This window comes from Curcuma longa, chromosome 17 (genome assembly GCF_044706935.1).
Source record: "Curcuma longa cultivar G26 ecotype Majalengka, Jawa Barat chromosome 17, ITB_CL_G26_1.1, whole genome shotgun sequence".
Classification (NCBI taxonomy): Eukaryota; Viridiplantae; Streptophyta; class Magnoliopsida; order Zingiberales; family Zingiberaceae; genus Curcuma; species Curcuma longa.
Genome location: NC_133877.1, coordinates 3,828,174 through 3,853,429, shown reverse-complemented (window position 1 = coordinate 3,853,429; position 25,256 = coordinate 3,828,174). Strand labels below are relative to the sequence as shown.

The following is a 25,256-nucleotide window of genomic DNA, read 5'->3' as shown; positions in this document are numbered from 1 at the left end:
AATAGTTACCGTTTTATAACTATTACAATACATATTTAACATGTTCAAAAATATTCACGTTCTAGTAGTTATAATTTTATGACTGCTATAATATTGATTCAACTTTGTTCATCTACCATTCACTTTGTAGCAGATATGAAATCGTAGTGGCTACAACTGTTGTAGCAGTTACAATTTACTGTTATAATTCAAATTCAGTCAACTTGATTAACATTCACATTATATCAGCTATGAAATCGTAGCTACTACATATGTAACAATTACAATTTTGTAATAGACTATAACTGTTGTAGCCAATGGCGGAGCCAGGAAATGGATAGCCTTCAGGCTAATCCCAAGCTCCCCGAGCTATCTTCTTTTCTCTTTTATATTTTTTAATTTTTTTTATAATAAATTTAAATAGTAAATTCGTTGGGCCCCCGGGCTAAAGCCCAGGTAGCAAACTGTTTGGCTCCGTCTTTGGTTGTAGCAGTAACAATTTCGACTATAATTGTTGTAGTAATTATAATTTTGTAACTATAGATTCAACTCATTTACTTAACATTTACTTTATAACAGCTATGAAATTATAATTATTACAACATGTGTAGCAATTACAATTTTGAAGCTGTTGTAATGTATCCTCGATTCAAGATTTAAATGGAAGATATATGCGGGAGATAATAATGGGAATAGTGCATTGAAGAGCAGTTGGATTAATTGTACATTGAAGAGCAGTTGGAAATTTGTTGATGGTGAGGGGCATCATTTTTTTTGATAAAAAAATTAAAATGGCACGCTTCTTGATTAAAAAAAAAAGATGTACTTTTGATTTTTTTGCCGCTGCGAAGGAATGCAACGGAAGGACAAATCATTGAAAACTTATTGCAATTGCATATTGATTGTCTGTAACTGGCTCGTTCTAGCTATGGTAACATGTGTAAGATATTGGAGTGATTACTAAATCCAACATAATTGAGATAATATGTATTATAGCAAAAGTGATTACGCTTACTCAGACGTCGTCATCTCTAATAGTCTATCCTCAAGTTATGTGAAAAGAAATAAATTACGAGATCAATTTATAATCGACCATCAAATGATTAAAAATAGAAGATTTTATATAAATATATAATATATATCTATCAAAAATTAATCTATTATTCTATTATAATAAATCTGTCATCCTCTAATCAATATATACAATATTAGAAGTTGCATGCAGCTTTTTTTTTATGATTATTTATTTATTTATTATTATTATTATTTTCATTCAAATGCCAATCTGGTTTCTCTGCGTTTTCACGTGCAGTATGCAATAATTGATTTATGCACCAACTTGTATAAATTAATTATCAACGTCCGTATATAAATCCTTTATGTAATTCTGGCAGGGCTCAAGTCTTGTATCAGTCTTTTTTTAATATGCTAATAAATGGCTGACGAATCAGGCAGAGACACGAGATTAAAAATTAGGAAAATAAAAATAGATAAATGACAGGAAGTTTCCATCAAATTTACATGAAAAGGAAATATGAATGAATTAAATGAATTGGTAGAACAAAGGCAAGGCATATAATATATATATATATATACACACACAAAGAAACACAGTCAATGTTGATCCAAGTCAACGACCCACATTACTATCATCCAAAAAAAATCTCATACCATTCTTGCATCAAGGAAAATCGAATTAAGAGCATGCATATGCTAAATTGACACGTAATGGGGTCCAATTCGAATTGTCACGTTGACGTACGCTGTTTTATTTGAAAAGTCTGCATGACTTGACGATTTTGGGAACATCATTTAAGACTGTCATCCATAACTTATCACGTTTGTTTATGGATTTGGGGTTAATTCGTTTCATTACCTTGATTAATTCTGACTCGACCCTGCTAGCGCAATGAAAGTCAGTTGTTTGGCACGATGTTAATTATGGACTTGGACCAAATCAATCCATCTCCGTCGGAACCTCGTGACTATCCCGTTGACCTTCTGTCCACCCACAACTTGTTAATTTGGCACCACCTTGGTTGACTTGACTCGATCGACAATCAATTCATCTCCAAGATTTGTGTTAGAACTGACCCAACTGATTTTGTGTTAAAGAGATCGAGACTGAATCCTGCGGCTATCACGCGTCCACGTGATGGCACGTGCTTGGATATGGCAGCCCATGCTGGTTTGCTTCCGCATCTAACAAAGCGCCGTGCAATCCAATCCGTTATGGGACAGATAGTGCTAAATTGGGCCCAGTAAATGGCCGAGGATTCTCCACTCAATGGCCTAATAATCGAATCCATTAATATTTTTAGATTTAATCGATTGAATTTTCATATAAAATCAAATAAATTAAAAAAATATCAATAAAATCGATCAAAATTAAAATAATTAAATTTTCGATTAATTCCGATTCAGATATAATTGATTACGATTCAATCGAATTTAAAAATGGAGACCGAATCGATTTAATGAATATTTTAAAGAATAAATTTCGAATTAAATTGACTCCCTAGTGGGAATCTTTGCATTATTTTTAAAGTGCCCGACCGGACAAACCAGCACAAGGTTTATCCAACCCGACGGTTAGGCATCCTTACCGCCCATGCCGCCACCATGCCCCAGGGTCCCACCAACTACTAAGGATTTACGTGGCAGCTTCCGGTTGGCTCATCTCCTCATACGCGACGTCGGTCTTAAATTTCGCAGGAGCTCCGCTCCGGCTTCTTTCGCGTTTACCGGGTCCCCGCTTCCTCTCAAAAACCAGGTTCGTTCCCCCTTCGAATCCGCTGTTGGATCTCTTCCTCCGGCCGCCCACCGTTCCGCCGCCAATCCGTTTGTCCTTGTTTATAAGCTTAATTTCTAAGCCGAGTATTTCTCCTCGACACAATATTAAAAAGCCCACCTTTTCATCTGTCGGCAAACAGAGCGATCGAGGTGAGAGTAGGAAAGAGCAGATTTCTCTACGGTTTCAAAGTATTAAGTGACCAATCAATTGCAGGAAGAAGGGGAAAGTGTCAAAATCTTATCTTCGTTTAAGATGGAGACGTCGAGTTCACCGTATTCAGATCCTGACGTTGAAGAAGACAACAGAGGATGGTTAAATTTCCCTCCTCTGCTCGAGATTCTGGCACAAAGTTGTTGATTCAGAAGGTGTGTCAAAGTTTCTATCTTTTCGTCCATGGCTGTTGGTAGTTTTGCCCTTTAATTAGGCAGAAGCAGAGCAAGGAATGGGAAAGGAAGCGGAGACGAGGAATCTGGTATTGGGCAAGTATGAGATGGGGCGAGTCCTGGGAAAGGGCACCTTTGCCAAGGTGTATCTCGGCCGTGACCTTCGCACGGCGGAGAGCGTCGCCATCAAGGTCATCCACAAGGACCGGATCCGCCGGCAAGCCGGAATGGTGGAGCAGATCGAGCGGGAGATCTCGGTGATGCGCCTCGTCCGCCATCACCACGTGGTGGAGCTCCGCGAGGTGATGGCCACCAGATCTCGCATCTTCTTCGTGATGGAGTACGTCCGCGGCGGCGAGCTCTTCGCTCGCGTCGCCCGGGGGGCCCTGCCGGAGGACCAGGCTCGCCGCTACTTCCGCCAGATCATCTCCGCCGTCGACTTCTGCCACCGCCGCGGCGTCTCCCATCGTGACCTCAAGCCGGAGAACCTCCTCCTCGACCACGAAGGCAACATCAAGGTGTCCGATTTCGGCCTCTCCGCGCTTCCGGAGCAGCGCCGCCAGGACGGACTTCTCCACACGCAGTGCGGCACCCCGACGTACGTCGCGCCGGAGGTTCTCCGCCGCCGGGGCTACGACGGGGCCAAGGCCGACCTCTGGTCCTGCGGCGTCATCCTCTACGTGCTCCTCGCCGGCTTCCTGCCTTTTCGCGAGGAGAACATGATGCGGATGTACTGCAAAGTGCTAAAGGCGGAGTATCAAACGCCGCCGTGGTTCTCCAGGGACGCCTGCCGCCTCATCTCCAGCCTCCTCGTCGCCAATCCGGAGAATCGCATCTCCATCCCTGCCATCATGGAGCACCCTTGGTTCAAAAAGGGAGCTTGCAGCCAAAATCTTCCTCCCCTCCCTACCCCTCCGCCGCCGCTTCCCCCGCCGGTGGACGAGGACGAGCAAAAGCCCGCGAGCCCGAAGTTCTACAACGCGTTCGAGCTCATCTCCTCATTGTCGTCGGGCTTCGACCTCTCGAGCTTGTTCGACAATCGGCGCCCCGCAGGGACGGTGTTCACTTCGAGCTCGCCGGCCGCCGCCATCGTGGAGCAGCTGGAGAGGGCGGGGCGGGGGCTGGGGTTCGACGTCCGAAGACCGAAGCCGTACGTGGTCAAGATGGAGAGGAAGGGCGGCGAGGGGTGGAGGCAGCCGCTGGAAGTGACCGCGGAGGTCTTCGAGGTGGCGGCCAGGGTGGCGGTGGTGGAGCTCTCCAAGGACTCAGGCGAATCCTCCGAGTTCACCGAGCTCTGCGAGGAGGAGCTCCGCCCGGCGCTGAAGGACATCGTGTGGGCCTGGCAGGGCGCCACCAACGCCGACGGCGGTGAAGAGTGACATAAATGCTACGTTGTACATTAATCACCGATCTTCTAGTTTGATTAACAGAGTTGTGAGGAACCATTTCTGAATACTACAGACTAGATTTTTCTTTCTTTTTTTGGGTAACAAGAATCTTGAGCTCAATGCTTCTATCAGTGTGGGTAAATTTACTTGCACACAAAAAAAAAAAACACTTATCAGCCACTCAGCGATCGACACGTCATCAGCATCGACCTGACACCTGTCATGATCTAGCTTGTCGAGGGGTATTATTGTCCTTTCACAGCCCACCTTAGATTTCACGTAATCTCCATCTTAGACCCTCATATGACTTCACTTTTAAATATTAATTAAATGTTAGCCAGAAATTCTCCCAATTGATCTCAGAAAATATTAAATGTTTATTTAATATCATATTAAGCATGGGAATATATATAAAAGTATATTTTTAATAAATATCTTTCTATCCTAACTTTGCCTTTTCCAATAAGCAAAAGGCAATTTTATTTCTTATTAATAAATGTCTTTCTATCCTAACTTTATTCCTTTGTTTGGTATGGTGTGATTGAGAAGACAAATCATGTTTTGGACATCATGATTAAAGTTTGAAAGTTGAGTAAATTATTAATTTTTTTCCTCTTTTTTTTTCATTTTATTCTAAGGCGTGATTTCTTTACTTGCTTCATTACATTTAAACTACATTTTTTTTGTTTAGCAAAAAAGCGATGTAGGTGATTTGCCTCGAGAATTAAGCATATTGGGTAGAAGGAAAACTTATCAAGGACAAATAACCAATAACCAATATTATTGTTTTTTTATTATAGTACATCAAAATGTTATTTAATAAATTTTAGTTGTAAATAAATTCTAGAGATTGTTCTTTATATATATTAATTATCATGTCTAGATAATTAATATATTCCAATCTAATCTTTGATCAGTGGATTTGATTGGATAGCATCTACATAAATAATTAGATTAGCACTAATAAGTCAAAAGAAAATCTTGTCTGCTATCGAGAAAACAGTACTGCCCAAATAAACATAAGTTAACAAATAATATGCAGCCAAAAGAACAATGGTTTAGTATAGAAAGGGTAAAATTAAGCAATCAATCAATAAAAAAACACTATCAAAACTTCAATTATATATTTTGCGCTCTATTTGTCTCTTGAACTCACAATGTTTTGCATAATTATAGTCAATTTAATCATTTGGAGGAATATAATCAAGATAAATTCTACTTACAGGAATGAAAGAGATCCCATGGATCTTCAACTGTTAATATATATACACCCACTGTCGACACATTACATCAAATTTTTAATGAACAATTTTTTGAACTTACAATGATTTCACTACATGTCAATTTCAACTCTACTATATATATATACACGTTAGGGTTTAATTGGTTAACAGGCACCTGTTACGTAGGGTGACAGGTTGGTGGTGTAGCTATTTGAGTTTGTCATTTTGCATGGTGTGGCAGAAGCTTGTAATACAAGTGCACATTCTTCCTTCAATAATTGAGATGGTGAGTCACGTTCATGATCATCACATATTTGTTCATGGTCTGCTAGCTTTCTCTTTGTCCTGAATATTTTCATGATCCTGAACGATAATCTTCCAGTTCCAATCGATCATGTGAATAGAAAAGGTACTATAAATTATTTCTAAAACAATAGCAGTTGCTATAGGTACTGAAACTCCTTCCTCTACACCCAATAATTAAACGACAGCATATATAGGATATGACAAAAGGAACAGATTGATTGCTGATGGTTTTTTATTTTCAATGTTTAATTGAGTTCAGGTGACATTTATATAAATTGTGGCGGATGATTTGTCGAGGAAGAATAATTGCATTAAATTATGGCAATAATTGCAAATAAGTGTTCAATTATTCAGTTGTTGAATGGACAGATGATGTGAAGTGCATGAGGATTGTTTCTTTCTCTCGACAGACATCTGTAAATTTATAAGTTTTGTTGGGCAGAGAAAAAGTAAGTGACACCGAACTGGGAATGTCGCAGCGCCGTCGTCACGATGACAACGAGGAGAAGTAGCCTTGATCTCGCCGGGCACCGCAAGCAGCACGATGGCCGGAGCTGCCACCGGAAGCAAGTCGAAGGCGGGTAGCCGCTCATCTTAATCTTCTACTTTTCCTAGTCACTTTGATTCCTTTCCTTGAAATTAATTAATTAATTAATTTCGAGAGAAATTAAATGGAGGAGCTACCTCCGGAGACGGCGTCGCCGGAGGAGAAACGCCCCCTTCGCGGCCGCTACGAGCTCGGGCACGTGCTGGGCTACGGCACCTTCGGCAAGGTCTATCTGGCGCGAGACGTGCGCAGCGGCAAGGGGGTGGCCGTGAAGGTGGTGGCCAAGGACAAGGTGCTCCGCGCCGGCATGGAAGAGCAACTGAAGCGCGAGATCGCCGTCATGCGGGCGGTACGGCACCCGAACATCGTCGAGCTACACGAGGTGATGGCCACCCGCAGCCGCATCTTCTTCGCCATGGAGCTCGTCCGCGGCGGCGAGCTCTTCGCTCGCATCGCCCGCCACGGCCGTCTCCATGATGACTCTGCGCGCCGCTACTTCGCGCAGCTCATCTCCGCCGTCGACTTTTGCCACAGCCGCGGCGTCTACCACCGCGACCTCAAGCTGGAGAATCTCCTCCTGGACGAGGCCGGCGACCTCAAAGTCGCCGACTTCGGGCTCAGCGCCTTCGCCGGCGCTGACGATGGGCTCCTCCACACCGCGTGCGGCACGCCGGCGTACGTGGCTCCGGAGGTCATCATGAAAAGGGGATACGACGGCGCCAAGGCCGACCTCTGGTCCTGCGGCATCATCCTGTTCGTAATGCTCGCGGGGTATCTCCCCTTCCAGGACGACAACCTCATCACTATGTACCAAAAGATCCACCGCGCCGACTTCCGGTGCCCGCCGTGGTTCTCGGCGGAGACGCGCCGAGTCGTCACCAAGCTGCTCGACCCCAACCCCAGCACGCGGCTCACGGTGGCGAGGCTGGCGGAGACGCCCTGGTTCAAGAAGACGCGCATCCTCCGTGCTCCGGTGGTGGAGTCGTCGTCGAAGGGGGAAAATACGAATGACGAGCCGGTGGCGGCGGAGGAAGAGAAAACGCTCAACGCGTTCCACCTCATCTCGCTGTCAGAAGGGTTCGACCTGTCGCCCCTGTTCGAGCAGGGCCGAGGGCGGAGAAGCGAGGGAATGCGGTTCGCGACGGGGGAGACCGCCGAGGGGGTGGTGGCGAAGCTGGAGGATGTGGCGGGAGGGAGGTTCCTGGTGACGCGGAGCGGCGCGGCAGGAGTGCGTATGGAGAAGAAAGAGATCGGGCGGAAGGGGAAGCTGGCAGTGGCCGCCAAGATCCTCACGGTGGCACCATCGTTGCGGCTGGTAGAGGTGACGAAGGCCGGCGGCGACACACTCGAGTACCTCAACTTCTGCTGCGACCAGCTCCGGCCGGCGCTCAAGGACATCGAGTGGTCTGCCGGATCTGAAAACGCCGCCGCTTGATCGATCGGCGATCCACCAAATCAAATCTTGGCGGCGGAACTCACAATTATCTTTAGATTTCGCAATTATCAAACCGGAACAGATTTGTACAGCAACAATATCTACCAGCTCTCTGCCTCTCTCTCTCTCTCTCTCTCTCTCTCTCTCTCTCTCTCTCTCGTGTACTTTACATGGTTTAATGACGTAGTTTCTCTATTTTCAGGGGAAAAATACTTTCAATTTCTGGAGAATCAATCAACAAGACGAGGGCCCTGAACGCGCCTGCAAGTCGTTCATTTCCCTAATTGGCAAAAAAGCTCGATCGGTTAGAACAAATGACTTTGCGGTTGACTTATATTTCTTTCCGAGAATTTGAAAGCCTTCAAAGATGTTCAAAAAATAAAATAAAGGGAAATCCAAAAATAGAGTAAACTCCAGACTTCTAACACTCAAGACAAGAAGGCACCATGGTTTTTCGTTTCTTATGCTGCATGATTATCAGTCCTGAAAAAATGGCATGCCCTATTTTGTTTAAATCAACATTAAATCTCCATTTCCCTTCCACGATTTAATTTCTTAACCAAATGCACGCCACTTCGATTGAGAAAGAGTCTGCATCCAAAAAGACATAGACGAAGAAGAAGAAGAAGAAGAAGAAGAAGACAACTATACAGCAAAAACTAAACGTGTTCCAGCAAAACCTAGAAACGTGTTTTCAGCAATCAAGCTTCATATGCTGTTCAACAAACATTTGTACACTTAGATATATAAAACATTTTATGAAACCAAAAAAAGACTCATATTGGCCTACTTAAGTCAAACAAATTAAGAGAAGATGAATAGGTATAGTTTTAGCTTCAAGTTGAAATACAAAGCTATCCAAATGCATCTGATCTTTTCTTTTGATAACTGATATATTAATGCTCAATGTCTCACACAAGTTAAAATCTTCAGATGTTCCAACAAATGAGCTAGTATATCTCAGACGATAAATTTAGCACCGGAAAGTTTAAATAAAGCAGATTGTTAAGTACAATGATAAGCATATACAGTAGCAAACAATCAGTATATCCATGATTGATCTCAAAGCACATCTACAACGAAAATGAGTCTCATAAAATAATAAGCAGCTGTCTTCTATGATCATATGACTAATTAGATTACCCACTAGCTGTTCAGATATGATTTGAGATTCTCAAGAAAACTTAGCCAAATGATTGAGTTCAAATTAAAAGAAATCGAAATGCATTAGTATTTATGAAATCATTATGAAAGTTCTTCAAGTACCAACTGAGTAAATCCATATAACTTTCTTTGAAGTATTAAATTGTAAATCCATATAACTTTGTTTGTTATCATCTCATGTACTTTCTGTGCTTCGACAGTATACAGGCGTGATTAGATTAAATGTTAAAACCTTTACAAGTTCAAAAAGAGTTCAATCTAATTCAAAATGCCTTTGAGGAATTCACATAGCAATGTGAAACTAAAAAAGAACAAAAAAGACAACTATCCTTATCATTTCCTCATATCGTAAGAGATCAACTCTAATTGGCATATTGAAGTTAATTAAAGGGTGGAAATTTCAATTCCAAATGTCAAATTCATGTTCAGGCAAGAGTTCCTTAACACTTGAAGATTTCCATAAGTCTTCTTAAGTAATTGAAACTGAAGGAAAGAGGCTTTTGTTATTTTTCCTATGTGTAATAAAAATAGTCAAATTGTTTTATAATGTATCAAAATATATTTCCCAATTAGAAGTCTTAAATTGTGTGCCTATTCTTTCATCAAAAGAAACACATTGACTTAGCAAAGCCAGACCTCAATCTTATTTGGCCTACTAAAAAATCTCTCTCTTTTACCCAAAAACAGTATAAATAAATTCAAATAATGAAGGACCAACTTTGATCCCCAAGGAAACAAAAAACAATGATAAAAATTTAAATTAATCAAGATCCAAATAATCTTTCTCAAATAGCAACAACTATGAGAGCAGTAGAAAAATGATGGTATAATACAGCAAAAGATTGTAATCTAAGGTTTCTGAACCTTTTAGTTCATCAACTTGATGAGAATGCCTACATTAATAAAACTTCAGATTATTCATTCATCAAACATAAGCTATAACTTTTTTCTCAGAAATTTTCAAATGTCAAAAAAAAATCATATATGGATGAGGAATTCAGCAATTTTAATTTATAAAATTACATAAACCTATTGATCATAAACTTTTTGACACCATCCACAAGTTGATCATACCTGAATAGTTTGCATGCAAGTTTTAACAGTGATCAAAACATTCTTTACAAACATAAAATTTATAAACCATAATATTTAACTTGATTTACTTTGTTCATATACAAGTTATCCGTACCCTAGTATCTTCATAAGGAGCTGTGGATTCCTCTACTTCTATGTATGCCTTTAAAATATCTTCATAAGGGTTTTGGTATCTTAAATGATTGCTTTCACTCTTCTAGCAGAAACCATAAAAAAAAAAATCCTCTATTCGCGTACATTTATGAGATTCAATATTTCATGCAACGAGAGTAAACGTAATAATAACAACAAAAAAAAAAAATATAAAAACCTTTTTACAAGTAACTAAAGCATCTGCAGGTTAAGCAACTCTTGTGCTAATCTTAAAAATAGATAGATCGATGACTGTGTGATTTGAGAAATCAAAGCTGAGAAATCCTTGCTCAACGCTAATGAACCCTCAAATAAGCTCAACATCTCATGTGGAACAAGCACCAAATTGGTGAAATTAATAAAAAACTGAACACTGATAAGAAAAGAGAACCTCAAGAAAGACAAGATCATACCAGAGAGAAGCTGAGGTTTTTCTAGCCAGAGATGGAACGTGAATCTCACATCTTAATGTCTGAAGAAGTTAAAGATCCACCTCTGAAGCAGCACCCACTTGTGGAAAATGAATCTGTATGAAGAAGAAGAGATAAGAGAGGAAGGAAAAGATGATAGAAAAGAGAGAAGAAAGAGAATCAAACAGTCAAACAGTGATTTCCGTTAAACATAAATCCTTTCCCCCAAAAGAAATATATCCATCTCATTAAAAGTCACGCACCATCTCGATTCAATGGATCCACACCAACACAACAGCCACCATGCGTGACCTAGGAGACGAACACACACCTCGGAAAGCACCCTTTAATTGCTCGCCATGGGCATCCGAGCCATGATGAGACGCCTCTTCCCTTCCCTTCTCTTCTGTCCGTGACAAATGCGGGATAAACTCACAAATAGACGTGTTACCAAAAACTAAAAAGAGACATGGAGTCCCTACGCGTGTCCATTCACGGTTAACAAATGTAAAGAAAGAGAAAGAAATAGAGAGGGAGAGAGAGAGAGCTGACAGAAAGAGGCATGAGCACGCAACAGATAAAGCATCCACCATGATGCAGTTGCCGCTGTGTGCTCACTCTCTTCTGTCAGCTTCTTACCATAATCCCAATGAACAAATCTGAGGAAGAAGAGAAGAAGGAGCTTATAAGGAAAAGGAACCCTAGATTATGTTGGTATTGGAAGCAAGACGAGGAGGAGGAGGAAAAGACTACTCCTCTCCTTGCTTGGCTTCGATCTGCCTTCTTCTTCTTGTCCTTGCTGGTGTTTATATAATCCGGAGCCCTTCTAGGGTTTCAATGGATCCAGTCTATCCATGTCCAGCCTTTCCCATGCGAGTTGCACGTGCCGCCTCGCGTCATCAATGAGCTAAAAGAATTAAGATAACGATCATGATCAAGCATGGCAACGAAAAGAAGTGAATATTTTTCGGATATTTTTGACTCTTCAATCGGTTTAATCGGATCATATAGATGTTAAATGAGTTTAGATAGAACAGTCGATATCTAGAATATAAAACATCATTAAATTTCGTAAAAGCGTTTGTTTTGTTGGTATTACAAAAGTTTTGTATTAGTTAGAGTCGAACATGTGAGCCCAAAATTGTTCATTTAAAATAAAATTCATCACAGTAAAATATTTATAACGGTCGTAGAGTAAAGAAGATACATAACAATTATTGTGTTCATCTTTTCAGCTGAAAAGGATATATTGAGAAAGGGCATTTTCAATTTTAATTAGAAATGATTTTTCTTTTCAAAAATAAACAATTGAATACTCGATGTAATAGACTATTTGAAAATCCTTTTCTATATTTTCTTTTCTACCAATTCCAATATCAAAAACTAGTTTTTAGTATTCTTAGCCTTTTATTCAGACTACATTTTTTTAACACAAACATTAGAATTTGTTTTATTTTTTCAAATGATTTGTTTTACTTGATGTTCTATATATCAACTTAAACAACGTAACTCAAGTGAGCCCAAAAAATTTAGTATATTGCTTTGCCTAATTATTCAGTTTTGATTTTAAAATTTAGCAAATAAGAATCATATTCTTGATCAAAATGTTTTAATAATTGAACATTCACTATTTTTCATGAAAGAAAATAAAAATATACTGTGACTTCTTGAAAATCTTATATATATTAAACACTGTAAACTGAAAGGCATTTTAGATGAAAATGATTTTAGAAAAAAAAACACAAGAACATTTTTTTTCAAATGTTCAACTATTAGATGCTTAAATGTTTTATAACATAAATTTTATAAATCTACGTAGTCATGTTGACCATATATAAAACTATTTATCTCATTAATTGATGTAGGTAAAAAAAATCACGAAACAATAAATTTGAAAAACCAGAGAGATCCAGCTACGCACTTCTTTTTCTTTTTATTTTAAAAGATACCATAATAAAAAAAAATACAGCGGATAGATCGGGTCGTAGCGTTCGTTGTCGTGCACTGATTGGAAGGATGCCCTGAGTGGTATCCGCCGAAAGCAGCGAGGTGTCTGTGGGCATGATGATCCTCCGCCGCCTTGATCGGCGGCCTTACTCATTGCTGTCGTCCCGTTAGATCCTCCCCAGAATCTTACTCCAGGGGCAATGATTCGGCGCGCGAAGGACACGTCGGATGAGAGATAGATTGGGGGAGATCTGATGGATTTCTAGGGAGGCGGTATAATGTATTTACTTTACATTTATGGTATGAGCCAATCATGGACCACAAGTGCAAGGTGCACTTCTTTAGGCAAAAGAATTTAATGCCAGAATCAGACGCATAGCCCTGTTCACACCGGAGGAGTCAGTAGGAAAGAAATACAAAACAATAAAAATTGTCACTCGAAATTTATTTATTCGAACCAATTTGACAAAAGAACTAAAAAATATAATGTAAACATAAAAGAAATCAGGGTGGTTGTGGAGCAAAATAAGTAGCTAGTTTGAAATAGGAGAATATATAATAGCACAAATTTATATTTAACCATATATTCTTGAGAGTATATTTAAGTCCAAGTTGATAAGAATTGATGCATCTAACAAAAGGCATGCATACTTGTTTTAACTTTTTTGTGGGATAAAATTCGCTTGTGGGACCGTGTTCTTTGGCACTTGTTGCCTTCTCATTGCTAGCTTTTATGCATTTTTTTTCTACTTCCATGATGTCTCAAAAATAAGTTTCAAGAAAATCCTTTTTGAATGTATATTTTCATAACTTTATCGAGAACTTAGAAAGCAATACCTATAATTCATATGTTTAGATTTTGTCCGATTAATTTTGAAGATAGATAATATATCAAATAAGTTCAAAGCATGTATCTTCAAAATAGTCATCAGATTCGAATTATGCTCCTCTGATTTATTTTTCTAAGTGTTTTATCATAGAAAGCAATATCTGCTTGTTCACCCGCGAGTTGGGTCAAGTTTTAATACTAGTAAATCATTGATTCGGCAAAAAATCTCAAAATGGCAAAACTTAGTTCATGTGTTATCTTAAACCACCACCTGAGCATAAATATAAATAAATAAATATCGAGATGGTCTCCACGAAGGGAGAGAGATATAATATGGTGTTTTTAAAAAAGCTTAAACACAAAAGCATTCTCATGTTCAAGTCTAGAGAAGATAATAAAGTACTAATTATTTGTACTGAGACATGCATGCATGAATAATGGTGTTATCAGTTAATTAGTCCATGAGCTTGTACGATGATCAACAGACAGCAGCCGATGGAACAGTAACAAATCTCGATAAATTAATTTTAAAATGACAATAATTGCCGTACTTATTGGCATCTACCTATTATAAGATCAAATGAACTGTCCTTACCTCCTCAATCCTGACGCCTTAGGATCACTGTGGAGATTCTCAACAGCACGTACGCAAAGTTATCAGTATAGCCTAGGAATAGTTAATCACTGTTGTTCCAAATGATGCAGGCAAGCTTTGTTTCACGCATGTTACATGTCAGTGGTTAATGGATAGTAATAATCTTTTTAATTAAATAATAAACAGGTGAAGCTCTTGGTTTGGCAATGGCATGGCATGCATCCACGAGCCACCTCAGTGCTGATGGTCCCTGACTCATTGATTGGATAACTTGGATCATGCTCTCTCTATTTGGGGGGATGATGATGAAGAACCTTAAAAAAAGGCTCCGCATGCAAACTGAACAGGTATGGCTCCATGAGTCGAGACTTCATTAATACTCTTAGGCTCAGCAAAGGAGGTATATGAGAAGATGAGCCCATAATGCATGTTGCACCTTGCCCCACTGTTGGTCCCTACATTGTTTTGGTTTTTTTGTCATCAAGTGTCCTTCAGAGATAGCTAGATCATTGCTAGATGCATGCCTACTTACATGGTAAATTGGTAAGTAACCTTAATTTCGATGCAAGAAGATAAATTTTTGAAAAAAAAACAATGAGAGAGAGTGACAACCCATTCCTGAGAAGGTAGGCAAGATGCTGAATGGAGAGTGACAAAATTAAGAAGCTTCAATCCTGATTAATCAGGTAGACATTCCTCTTCTGTCATCCTGTACAGAATTTTCAAAATACTGATTATAACCTGAACCAACCTGAATTCACTCTGTAGATATATAATTTACTGTAAATTTAATTGCATATATAATAAATTACTCATCATTCATCACCATGACTTGTAAGAACAATTTACTCCGTCTGATTTGTATAGTAAATAAGGTTAAAAAATCAAACAGAACTAAACGACACAATGTAGTATATGTTGATTAAATGATCACACTTTCCAGGGCATTGCATCTATTTGCTTCTTTCTCCTGAAGGTGCATAAACAGTGCATCTTACATAGCAATTAATGCTCCCTGGATAATTATGAGGCCGCTTCAACTGTCGGAGGAATTATGCGGCCTCAACTAGACTTGTACTTGCACAATCTTGAAGACTACATGATCTTGAAGAGGTCATCACATATTTCATGTACAACGCACTTGAAATCTACAGAATGATACAACATCGAGAAAAGCTAGTGCCCTTAGAATGGTCGTTAAGTGAGAGAAGCATTCGTTTCAATGGACTTCTTCAGTTGCACCAGGATCATGGTCATGTTATCGCATCCCTCACCAGTGAGCGTGGTTGGAGCCAAGCACCTGTCCAATACTTGTTCACAAACTGCAGACAGGCAGCTCTCCTGCAGTCGGCGAGAGAAGCATCACCACATGTGGGAAGATAAATTAACTATGCTTTCAATCTTTCATTGATTAGAAGAAACCAGCTATTTCAGTTAAATACAAACTACACGACACTATTCCGCAGTCAGCGAGAGAAGCATCACCACAAGTGGGAAGATAAATTAACTATGCTTTCAATCTTTCATTGATAAGAAGAAACCAGCTATTTCAGTTAAATACAAACTACACGACACTATTCCGTGGTTTGCCTATTTACAATCGAATGATTTCTGTTGACTGCATTGCATTGAAAGAGTACTTTTCTTTAGCCAGTAAAACCCCACACGCACATGCTAAAGAAACCATGTAACAAGACTTCATGAAAAATTATGAGAGAAAATGAAGAATGAAACTCACAGTTCTAAGATGCTCATGGATGAAATCCACTAACTGTTGATTTGACATGCAATCCCTGGTATGACAAGAGAAAAGAACATCACGGAGAAAAAAGTCAGTTCCTCACTAAATCAGGTTGATATACTCTACCATCTAAAAAGTCTTTATATATTTTGTGGAATAAAGTGTTTTTGAATTATTGCTACAGCAGCTCAGAACAGTGGCTCTTGAGAAAAGTACACAGGTGGAATGGCACAGCTAGTATGACCCAACACAAATTTGGTGATACTGATGAATTATATACAAGAGAATGAAGATTTCTTCATATCCAATCGAACATGAAAGACCAAATATATGCAGTATGCTTCAGTGCAAATGAAATGCGTCACCTAATCTGAGCATATACATACCAATCCACGTGAAATCGTGCAATTATAGGCAAAAGAAGTCCTATAATCTACTTAAAAACATTCAGTATCATGAAAGTCCAGCATGAATTACAATTTAGAATATTGTCAGAGTAATTTGGTGCACATTTTAAACAAGCAACATGAGAGTGACTGGCTGTTAAAGTTTTATATTTTAGGTAGATTGTTGTCTACATAACATCATTGTGAAGACTAATCCAGAATAATAAGCTTCCATTGTGATGTTTCTGGGTTTAAATGCCATCCAAGTATTTATGTAAGTCAATGTCTATAAAAACTCATTCAAACAGCATGAAAAATCCGCATTTAGTATATACAATTTGCATTATGTATAAATTTCCTCAGGATGAATAATGATGTTATTACGAGTCATCTTGAAACTAGAATTGCTGATGAGGCTTACCAGACTCCATCACATGCTATAATAATGAACTCATCATCATCAGAAAGCTCCACCTGAAATTATAACATCAAATAATACATATGTTAAATATATAGATTAGGCTTCTTAGCAACTCGAGCTTTTGGGCTAAAGAGTTAGTCGCCCAACTTTAACATTCTATAAGAACAAAAGTCTCATGCTTGTTAAGTGATACATATCCAAAGGTTGGTTAGGATTTGGGTCAGTCAAGTCTACTTTGCTCACCCACACGTGAAGGGAGGTTCTTGATCCCTGACATCTCAAATTTTTGAGATAAGTGCAACTTTAACAAACAATTGTGCAAAAAAACTGCAGTTGATATTCAAAATGGCCTTGCAAACATTCACTGGTCTACAGTCCTCCATTTACTCATCTAGTGCATGCACTTTGGTACACTCATGGTCTATGTAATCACCATCATTGAGTAAAATATTTAAAATGGGCTTAAATCCATCAATACTAAAGCAGATCTGTCAAACACTCACAATATTGATGTCTGGATTGCAAGTCAGAATTTGCTTTTCAGCAGGTAAAAATTTATTTTGCTTGAATTCCACATCACCTGCCATAAAGTTGTCTCTCAAAAGTGCAACACTTCATTAGGCGATAAAAATTAAATTAATAACACTGGAAGTACCAATTGCTCTTGAGAGGTTTAAGCTTCCATTTACTCGCCCAGCATGAATAAACCCTCCTGCTTTTAGGATTCTTTCTCTCTCCTCGTCAAGATCTGGTTTGTGATCTGTTGACAAGCTGACAGCCTATCAAAGAAGAAAGAGAACAAACAAACATAATATCTTTCATCCAAGTATACAATTCACTAATAGGATTCCTTGGGGACAAACCTGACCCTTCCTTGATAGCACACAGCGAGAATCACCAGCATTTGCAACAAAAAGTTGATTGTTTCTGATAACTGCCACACATGCTGTGCATCCAGATGCCGGCCCAGAAAAATCAGAATGTGGTCCCTGTGAAAGGATTACATGGTTTTTAAGCTTCTGAATGGAAAAACAAATACTCATAAGATCATGTCTATTTTGCATGGTCATGGGCATGAGCAAAGGAGAGGGAGAAGAATTAGAGGGATACTATAATTCATAACACCAAAAGACAAGCCTATCAACAAGTGAAGAGCCTTAGTTTATTTAAAGAAATCATGCTCCATAAAATGGACAACACTGCCCGTATTTAGTATGTCTGAACTTTCTAACGGAGAAACACAAGTCTCTCACAACTGATCTTTAGTGTGAGAGGTGGAACAAGATATACCAACTACCTTAGTGACTGAAATAAGTAATTAATTAGTTGAATAATTTCAGTTCCAATGGAACTAAAACTTAAATAAAAAAACATGCATGTATTAATAGAATAATTGTATTATAGAAAAAATTCTCATCTGATATTTTGGTCAACCTACATCTGAGAAGACATACAAATGCCAGTTTGTAATGCAGCCTCTGTTTTGAAGATTCTAATGCATGACACATTAGGAAAATAGCTTAATTCCACATCTCCTTCTCTGTAGCATCCTAAAAGAACTGTAATTCTCCTGCAGATTTAATTGCTGAGATGGCTCCAATATCTCTGGCACACTCTCAAGAATGGAAGAAAAAAAAACAGTAGCATGGAAGTTTGATTTCCCTAAAATACTCCAAATGCAGAAAAAATACCTTGACGCATATCATGACAAATCTCATAGTTGTGACTGATTGAATGTCACATTTATTGACTAACACTAAGGGGGCGTTTGGTTGGAGGTTATCATTGATAACCTTAGTTATCTATCTGTTAATAACTTTATTTGGTTCAGGTTATCAACGATTCCTAAGATATCATCGATGCCCGCCACGTCACTTTTTTGCCTAGGAATGAAGCCTGGAATCAAATTACCTCTGATTTTTGAGATTTTTTTCGATTTCGGGGTTATCCGCGTCGGTCGCTACTATTCCTTCGTGTGGAAGATTTGTCGAGGGCCGGAGGTGGCAGGCAACGTCGAAAGGCGGAGTGACAATGGTGCTGGAAGGCTTGGCGGGGGTTGGAGGTGGTAGCCGACACTAGAAGACTCGACGGGGACGACTATGAGCGGGCGTTTGACAGGGACGACAGTGGCGTCGGAAGGCTCGACGGGCATTCGGCGAGAACTCGATGGGAGGCGGTGGTGGCGGTGGACATTCGGAGGGAGGCAAGCGGCGGTGGGCGGGCGGTGGGTCACGGGCGTGAGGACAAGGACGATCATTTTTTTTAAAATTAGATTTTTAACTTAGATTTTTAGTTAAAACTTTAGTTAATTGAATAATCAACTCCTAACTATAATTGAGATAAACTAAATAGATCTAGTTTCAAGCCCAATAAAATTATCCCAACAAATTCTAAAATAATAAAACAATTTTAAATATTATCAAGTTTATATATATATATATATATATATATATCATCATTGATATAATTCCTTACACTAAATTATACACTAAAACCTCTAAACAAACAAGTTTTTATTTCATTATCTAAGATTGAATTAAACAACATCAGGTTATGTTTTATTCCCCATAACCTGGTTATGTGATTACTTGGTAATCACATAATTAAGGTCATACATAATAACCTTGAACCAAACGCACCCTAAGGACAATGCAATAGACAGTCGCACTCAAAAAATTATCCATCCTTAAAAAAGCAACAAAAAAAAACAATTAAGTTGAACAAAATGGTACATTATAACATATTAGATATAGCTAAACAAGATCTAAGCATACTCAGAACATCATTAAATGCATATGGTACCTCCTCGAATGCCCATTCATCTGTGTGTTCGTGAGAATGACTTCCCCTTGGGGACCATATTAAGCCCTCGATGTAGCCAGTGAATCTGTCCATTTTGTCTCCCAGAACAGCCAACTCTCGCCACCCTCTCTGGCCTCGCATCATCTCGTCCATTCTATATTAAATAAAGTATAATATGCAATGATCTACCAGTTGTCTTTTATGGCACACCCCAATATAATAAATATGAATGTCTGAGCTCAAGAGAGAATAGGAAATAGTTAAGATAGATATAGAATGATACCTAAAATATGCTCTTCGTAATGCGGCAGTTAGATCACCAAGAAGAATATCAAACTTGAGAACTTGAGAATGCAGATATTTTGCACAGAATTTAGCAACCACTTTTCCTGAAAAGATATAACTTCACAACTGGTTCACAGATGTGATATAAATGCATCTGACAGATATAGTAAGGAAAAAAGTGTCATAGAAGAGTGGTTATTATAATCAAATCAAGCTTTACAATTCTAGTACACAGAAGTCCCTAAATTAAACGAGTGAGAAAATATAAATACGCAGAACTAAAATAACAGTGTATTGGAGGTGTTTCCCAAAGAGAAACAAGTTTCATCTAACTCATGCATAGAAGGATTTAATAGCAATTTGACTACAACTTGCTATTATGTAAAGAATGAACGATCACAGAATTTCATGCAGATCTCATACTTGCTATAACAAAGATTTAGAAATCTGAGGACACAAGGATAAAGTTATTCAAGTGAAAGAAAACTGGGACAAAATTACTGTAATAAAATTGATTTTCAGAAACTAAAAAATTTAAGTAAATTGGAAGAATCTAGAGAAAACTTATGAAAACTTACTCTCGTAAGACATTTAAATAGACACATATTGAGAGCATACAAGACAGTTAAATGTGGATGTGATGGATGTGGGAAAAAAGGTAGTACTATTATGAATTTCACTGCATCTTATGATCTTATAATACGGCTGAATAAGCATTTGTTTATTTTAAGAGTGATAATAGCCATAGTAAACATTTCTTTACAAGAAAGGTAGTCAAAATATGTGTAAAAATTGTAACATCATAACAAGATAATAGTTAACTAGTTAATCCTAACTAATAGAATCGAATTGCCAGGAAAGGAGCCATTCCATCCATGATCCCACGGATGTTTGGACAATTTGAGATGGAATAATCCATTCCGAGGAATAACCCATTTCATTCCATCCATTGCATAATTTAAGAGGCCATTCACCCATATTAAACATGTGAACTAAACAGATAAAACGTGTGGCGTAAAATGTGTTGGGTAAAACGTGTTTGATCAATCAAGTAGAAGATGTTTAGCAGAGGGCTACGAAAGAAAGAACATGCAGAGATTTAGGTAATAGTTGATGCATAAATGATCAAAATTACTACACGAGTATGAAGGAGTAGGAACTTATTATACACTCCAATTAATCAGATGTAGGAAAGCCTGGTGACACAAATGAGAGAAAATAAACCTAGAGGTTTATGTACTAAAGCTATTTATTCAGTACATCCAGGTCCTCACATTATCCATCTAGTTTCTTAGGATGCTAATGAATCTACTTATCATAAAAGGTAGAAAAAGCCAAATCATTAGATGTACAGAGGTGATATGTCCTATTAATAAAAAAAAGTACTTTGCATAAGATAAATTAACTTCTAGCCTCTAGGAAACAGATTAAATTGAAAGCATTACCTCCATGACCATCATAAACACCAAAGAATGATGTGCAATCATCAAGATCTGGCACAGCAGCATGCTGGAAATTGCATTGTAAGATAAATAATTGGTACACGGTTATACATAGATTTCTTAATTAATAAACCAAATTACTGTGAATAAACTAGAAAATCTTTGGATAAGTCAATAATACATGGATAGTAATCAAAACTGGTATCAGCATAAAGTCATAAACCAAATATACAATTGATGCGATAAAGTCCATTCCGTTAGTTCTTTATTACAAGAACAAGATTCATCATATAGTGAATAAGCCACAAACCTGAGCTGGTAGTGGACAAATTTCTTAAATTTGTTAAGATACCTACCCTTTCACTCAGAAGTTCATACAGGTACATACATGGTTCAATTAAGGAATTACTAGAACACTTGATAAAAAATCTTCACATTAGTATACAAGCAAAATGAAACAGAATTCTATAGAAATTTAATTCAAGATAGCATCTGGATTAAACAGATGATGATGGTGCAATCAAACTTATGTGATGTTTTTGTTTGTTTTTTTATGTTTCCATTTTCAATTTAACATTACAAAGTTTTAGCATTTACCGCATCTTCCATATTTGCACGCCAACCTTGCATAGATGACAAACCAAACCTAAGTCTGGCATTCCCACCATCCTCAGAAAATTTCTCAGTTTTTGGACTGCTTAGGTAGATTCCCATTCTGAGCCACAGGTATGGCCATTAAAAGTTTGCCAAAATGTACCAGTATAAAGGACAACAAAAGTAATCAAGCCATATATGTACCATTACCTGTTATTCCCCTGAATTCTCCCTATATAACTTGCTACTGTCAAGAGAACAAGAAAGAAATCAGCAAAAAAAAAAAAAAATACAGTTAGCTTGAGCCAACAACTAATAAAAGATAAAACAAAATTCCTTGTATAATGTGTGATACATCTGTAGGAGTGATAGATTATCAAAAAGTAACTCCAGATCTTTATTGTTTGCTGGAAAGAAAAGTAAATTTTTAATCCATCAACCCATGCTTCCAAATGATTTGATTCATCAACTATTTATTCAATCTTAGCATCAATAACGACTACTGCATCTTCATGAATCCAGGGGAATGGTAAGTATCATCCCAGTATACTGTTGTTCTGTAAGAATCATTTGACATTACAGTGTTAACCTCTTTAGTAATCAATTTAGTTACAAATTAATGTATCTAGATTATTATCTCAGAAAATTAACTAGAATAAAAGGGCTTAAATGTTGCCAATCACACAAAACTTGTATCAACGTGATATCAAGCTTATATTTTAAAAGAAGAAAAAAAGTAATAGTGTTCACACATTTAATTGCATGATTACGTCACATATAGCAAGCAACTGAATTTGCATTCCTTTTCCTACCATGGGTCATGCATTAAAAGCATACTGCAGGATCACACACTGTCCCTAAGCATGAGAAGTTATCATGCTGATGAGTCTTGGGCTTTCAGTTCTCTCACATACTTTGTTTAGATTGGCAAGATTTGTATAAACTTGATGGCTCTACATCCCTCTCTTGAAGAACTATGGAAGGCAACTAGTCCATAAAATTGAATGCTTTCTTGATGGATAACTACTGGCTGATGATCCACATTGGCCAGTTTGACTTTATAATGAGGGCATAATGCAACTCCTCCTTAAATTTCGATAATACAACAAAAGAGCACAAGCGTACATTCGGCATATCATCAATAATATCCTTCAAAAAGAGAATACAGGATTCCTGGTCACTCGGTTATTTTAGACAACTCAAAACAGCGATAATCACTGAGTCAACTCTTAAAAAAAACACAAATTATAACTAAAAACCCCACAAGGACAGTTAGGCAATCATCACTGAAGCATGTCTGAAAGCCAAACAACCATTACTTCGGCATAAATTTTTCACCAACAGATACACCACTACGATCGTCAGCATCGAAGTATGCTGGGTCCAAAAAGAACTCAAACCAAGTCTTGTTCGTATGGCTAAAGTAGATGCATAAGGAACGGATAAACAGGAGGGAAATTTTCTAAACGATCAAAAAGGTCAACAGTACAAAGAGAACAAACGAAGAGGGGAACCGGAAACCGCAGCGACGAAGCAAAGGATCGATTCCACGAAGAGACGATGCAAGAAAGAGACGGGATGCGATTGGCACATACTCACGAGGGCGCGTTGGATCGCCGCCGACGGTGGATTGGAGCAGTTGAGGAAGGGAAAATGGCGGAGGAAAAAAGCAAAGAAGAATGGAAAAGGGACGGCACGGCAGGCACGCGAGGATTTATCAGAGACGAAGAAAGGGAGATATTTTTTTTAAAGGATTTTTATATAATCCTTTTTTTTTATTTTAGGGCCAACTTTTTTTGACTGCAATAATCTCATATTTGCCACGCGTCCATCATTCAATGGTTAAAGCAGATGGAGGAGCCATGGAAGACGGAACGGACGGCGAGGAGGAGCAATTGAATAAAATAAAATAAAATAATTAAAAAGTTTTATCTATCTTCTTCATAGATCAAAGTCATCATGATAACCACGAATTAGTGATGTTGATATATAATTGTTTGTTCAATTAGTTTAAATATTATTATCAAATATTCAGCATGGATCATTGAAAAAAAAGAAATTTAAATTGCATTCGAATAAAATAGTCATCTTCATAAAATTTTGGCTGCAAATGTTTTACAAAGATTCAAAGGGCAGATTAGTAAAGGACACTAATGACAGAGCTACCTCTCCATTGAAAAATCAAAGTTCTAATGATCATAAGTTTTATATTCAATGTAGTATTCATATTGAAAAGTCTGATCAAGAATTTCTCTATGAAGCAGCATTTCGGGATGACAATGAGTTGAATTTGAATCTAATTTCATATTCTCTATCTCCAATATTCATCATAATCTCAATCTTCATCAAGTATTCAACTTTCATCTTCATCCCCATATCTATAATCAGATATCCTATTACCACCCACAATTATATATATTTTTTCTTATATATATATAGGATTCTATTAGATCCGTCTCTATATCCGAATCTAAAATCTTCATATTTAATTATTTAATCGGATTAAAAAAAACTCCTCTATACCCTTCTTCATTTGGATTGGGTATTGAATACTCTATAGGATCCAAAGGGAATTGCCATCCATAAGTAGCATCTACTTCATGGAAACCTTCTCAACTATTTCTCAATCCTTCTAGTCTGTCACCAAACTGTGTTTCAAAATTTACTTTACTTGTATTTGCAAAATATTCTCAGTAGTTACCAGACCAGATCGACCAGAATATTCATACTGCATTGATCTTGAGTTCTTGACCTCCATTGAACAGAAAAAAATACAAGTTAATTGAACTGGTCACTGAGATCTACATCAAATAAAGACTAGCAAAGATCAAACCTAAATAATTTGGGTGATATATCAATGATGAGTATGCTGTTAGTGAGTAAATCTGAGGACTGTTCCTTTTTACCAATGGCAGTTCTGCATTTTTACTATCACCATAAGCTTTAAAGTTGCATGTGTCCTTTTCGATGTTTTCTGCTTCTGTCGGCTATTTTGAATACTGCGCTACTGGAAAAAACAAGTTAACTTTGTTCTCTGGGGATGCAAAAGGAGTAGCAAAGGCTGAGTTAAAAGATAATGTTTTGTTTGAATATAAAAAACTAAAAAAGGTAGATTACTGCATAAGATAAGCATGCGATATGATCATCTGGTAACTCATTATATGGCACCCTAATTTAGCTTGCGTGCATCTTGGCTAAGCTGCATCAAATGTATCCTCATACTGGACTGCTGCATCTGTTTCATAAATTAAAACAGTGGAAAATCATGGTAGATTAGTGCCATACGATGTGTTCAGTTCAATAGAGCCTCCATGTTCAGTTCAATAGTGTAATTGGAATAACTTTTTGCAATATGTTC

At 38.0% G+C, this 25,256-nt stretch overlaps 3 protein-coding genes across 6 annotated transcripts; 2 read left to right on the top strand and 1 right to left on the bottom strand.

Moving 5' to 3' along the window:
• Nucleotides 1-2,706: 2,706 nt before the first annotated feature.
• Nucleotides 2,707-4,633, top strand: LOC141848502 (CBL-interacting protein kinase 16-like). Its single transcript, XM_074736537.1, has one exon. The coding sequence runs from the start codon at nucleotides 3,216-3,218 to the stop codon at nucleotides 4,533-4,535; it is 1,320 nt and encodes a 439-aa protein (XP_074592638.1). The 5' UTR covers nucleotides 2,707-3,215; the 3' UTR covers nucleotides 4,536-4,633.
• Nucleotides 4,634-6,724: 2,091 nt separating this feature from the next.
• LOC141811839 (CBL-interacting protein kinase 6-like) lies at nucleotides 6,725-8,274 on the top strand. Its single transcript, XM_074699900.1, has one exon. It carries the CDS (start codon nucleotides 6,745-6,747, stop codon nucleotides 8,053-8,055), a length of 1,311 nt encoding a protein of 436 aa, XP_074556001.1. The 5' UTR covers nucleotides 6,725-6,744; the 3' UTR covers nucleotides 8,056-8,274.
• Nucleotides 8,275-15,118: 6,844 nt separating this feature from the next.
• Nucleotides 15,119-23,592, bottom strand: LOC141811840 (putative protein phosphatase 2C 11). Of its 4 annotated transcripts, none has more exons than XM_074699903.1 (12): nucleotides 23,494-23,592; nucleotides 22,109-22,145; nucleotides 21,902-22,019; nucleotides 21,308-21,371; nucleotides 19,861-19,966; nucleotides 19,578-19,731; nucleotides 17,639-17,764; nucleotides 17,431-17,554; nucleotides 17,279-17,355; nucleotides 16,776-16,828; nucleotides 15,966-16,020; nucleotides 15,119-15,568 (listed from the first exon to the last, which is right to left on the bottom strand). In XM_074699903.1, the coding sequence occupies exons 3-12, from the start codon at nucleotides 22,016-22,018 to the stop codon at nucleotides 15,425-15,427; spliced, it is 1,020 nt and encodes a 339-aa protein (XP_074556004.1). In that variant the 5' UTR covers nucleotide 22,019; nucleotides 22,109-22,145; nucleotides 23,494-23,592; the 3' UTR covers nucleotides 15,119-15,424. The 4 variants fall into 4 exon arrangements, with proteins under 4 accessions (XP_074556004.1, XP_074556005.1, XP_074556002.1 ...); XM_074699904.1 differs by having other exon boundaries at nucleotides 22,109-22,142; nucleotides 23,494-23,577; XM_074699901.1 differs by having other exon boundaries at nucleotides 23,413-23,558.
• Nucleotides 23,593-25,256: the final 1,664 nt, after the last annotated feature.

Bases quoted from the DNA above. Each gene is read 5' to 3' on its own strand.
- LOC141848502 (XM_074736537.1), top strand. From the start codon at position 3,216: ATGGGAAAGGAAGCGGAGACGAGGAATCTGGTATTGGGCAAGTATGAG.
- LOC141811840 (XM_074699901.1), bottom strand. From the start codon at position 23,491: ATGTGCCAATCGCATCCCGTCTCTTTCTTGCATCGTCTCTTCGTGGAA. The intron at 19,967-21,307 runs GTAATGCTTTCA...ATATCTTTTCAG, and splicing joins TGTTTATGATGGTCATGGAG to GAAAAGTGGTTGCTAAATTC. The intron at 19,732-19,860 runs GTATCATTCTAT...TATTTAATATAG, and splicing joins TTACGAAGAGCATATTTTAG to AATGGACGAGATGATGCGAG.
- LOC141811839 (XM_074699900.1), top strand. From the start codon at position 6,745: ATGGAGGAGCTACCTCCGGAGACGGCGTCGCCGGAGGAGAAACGCCCC.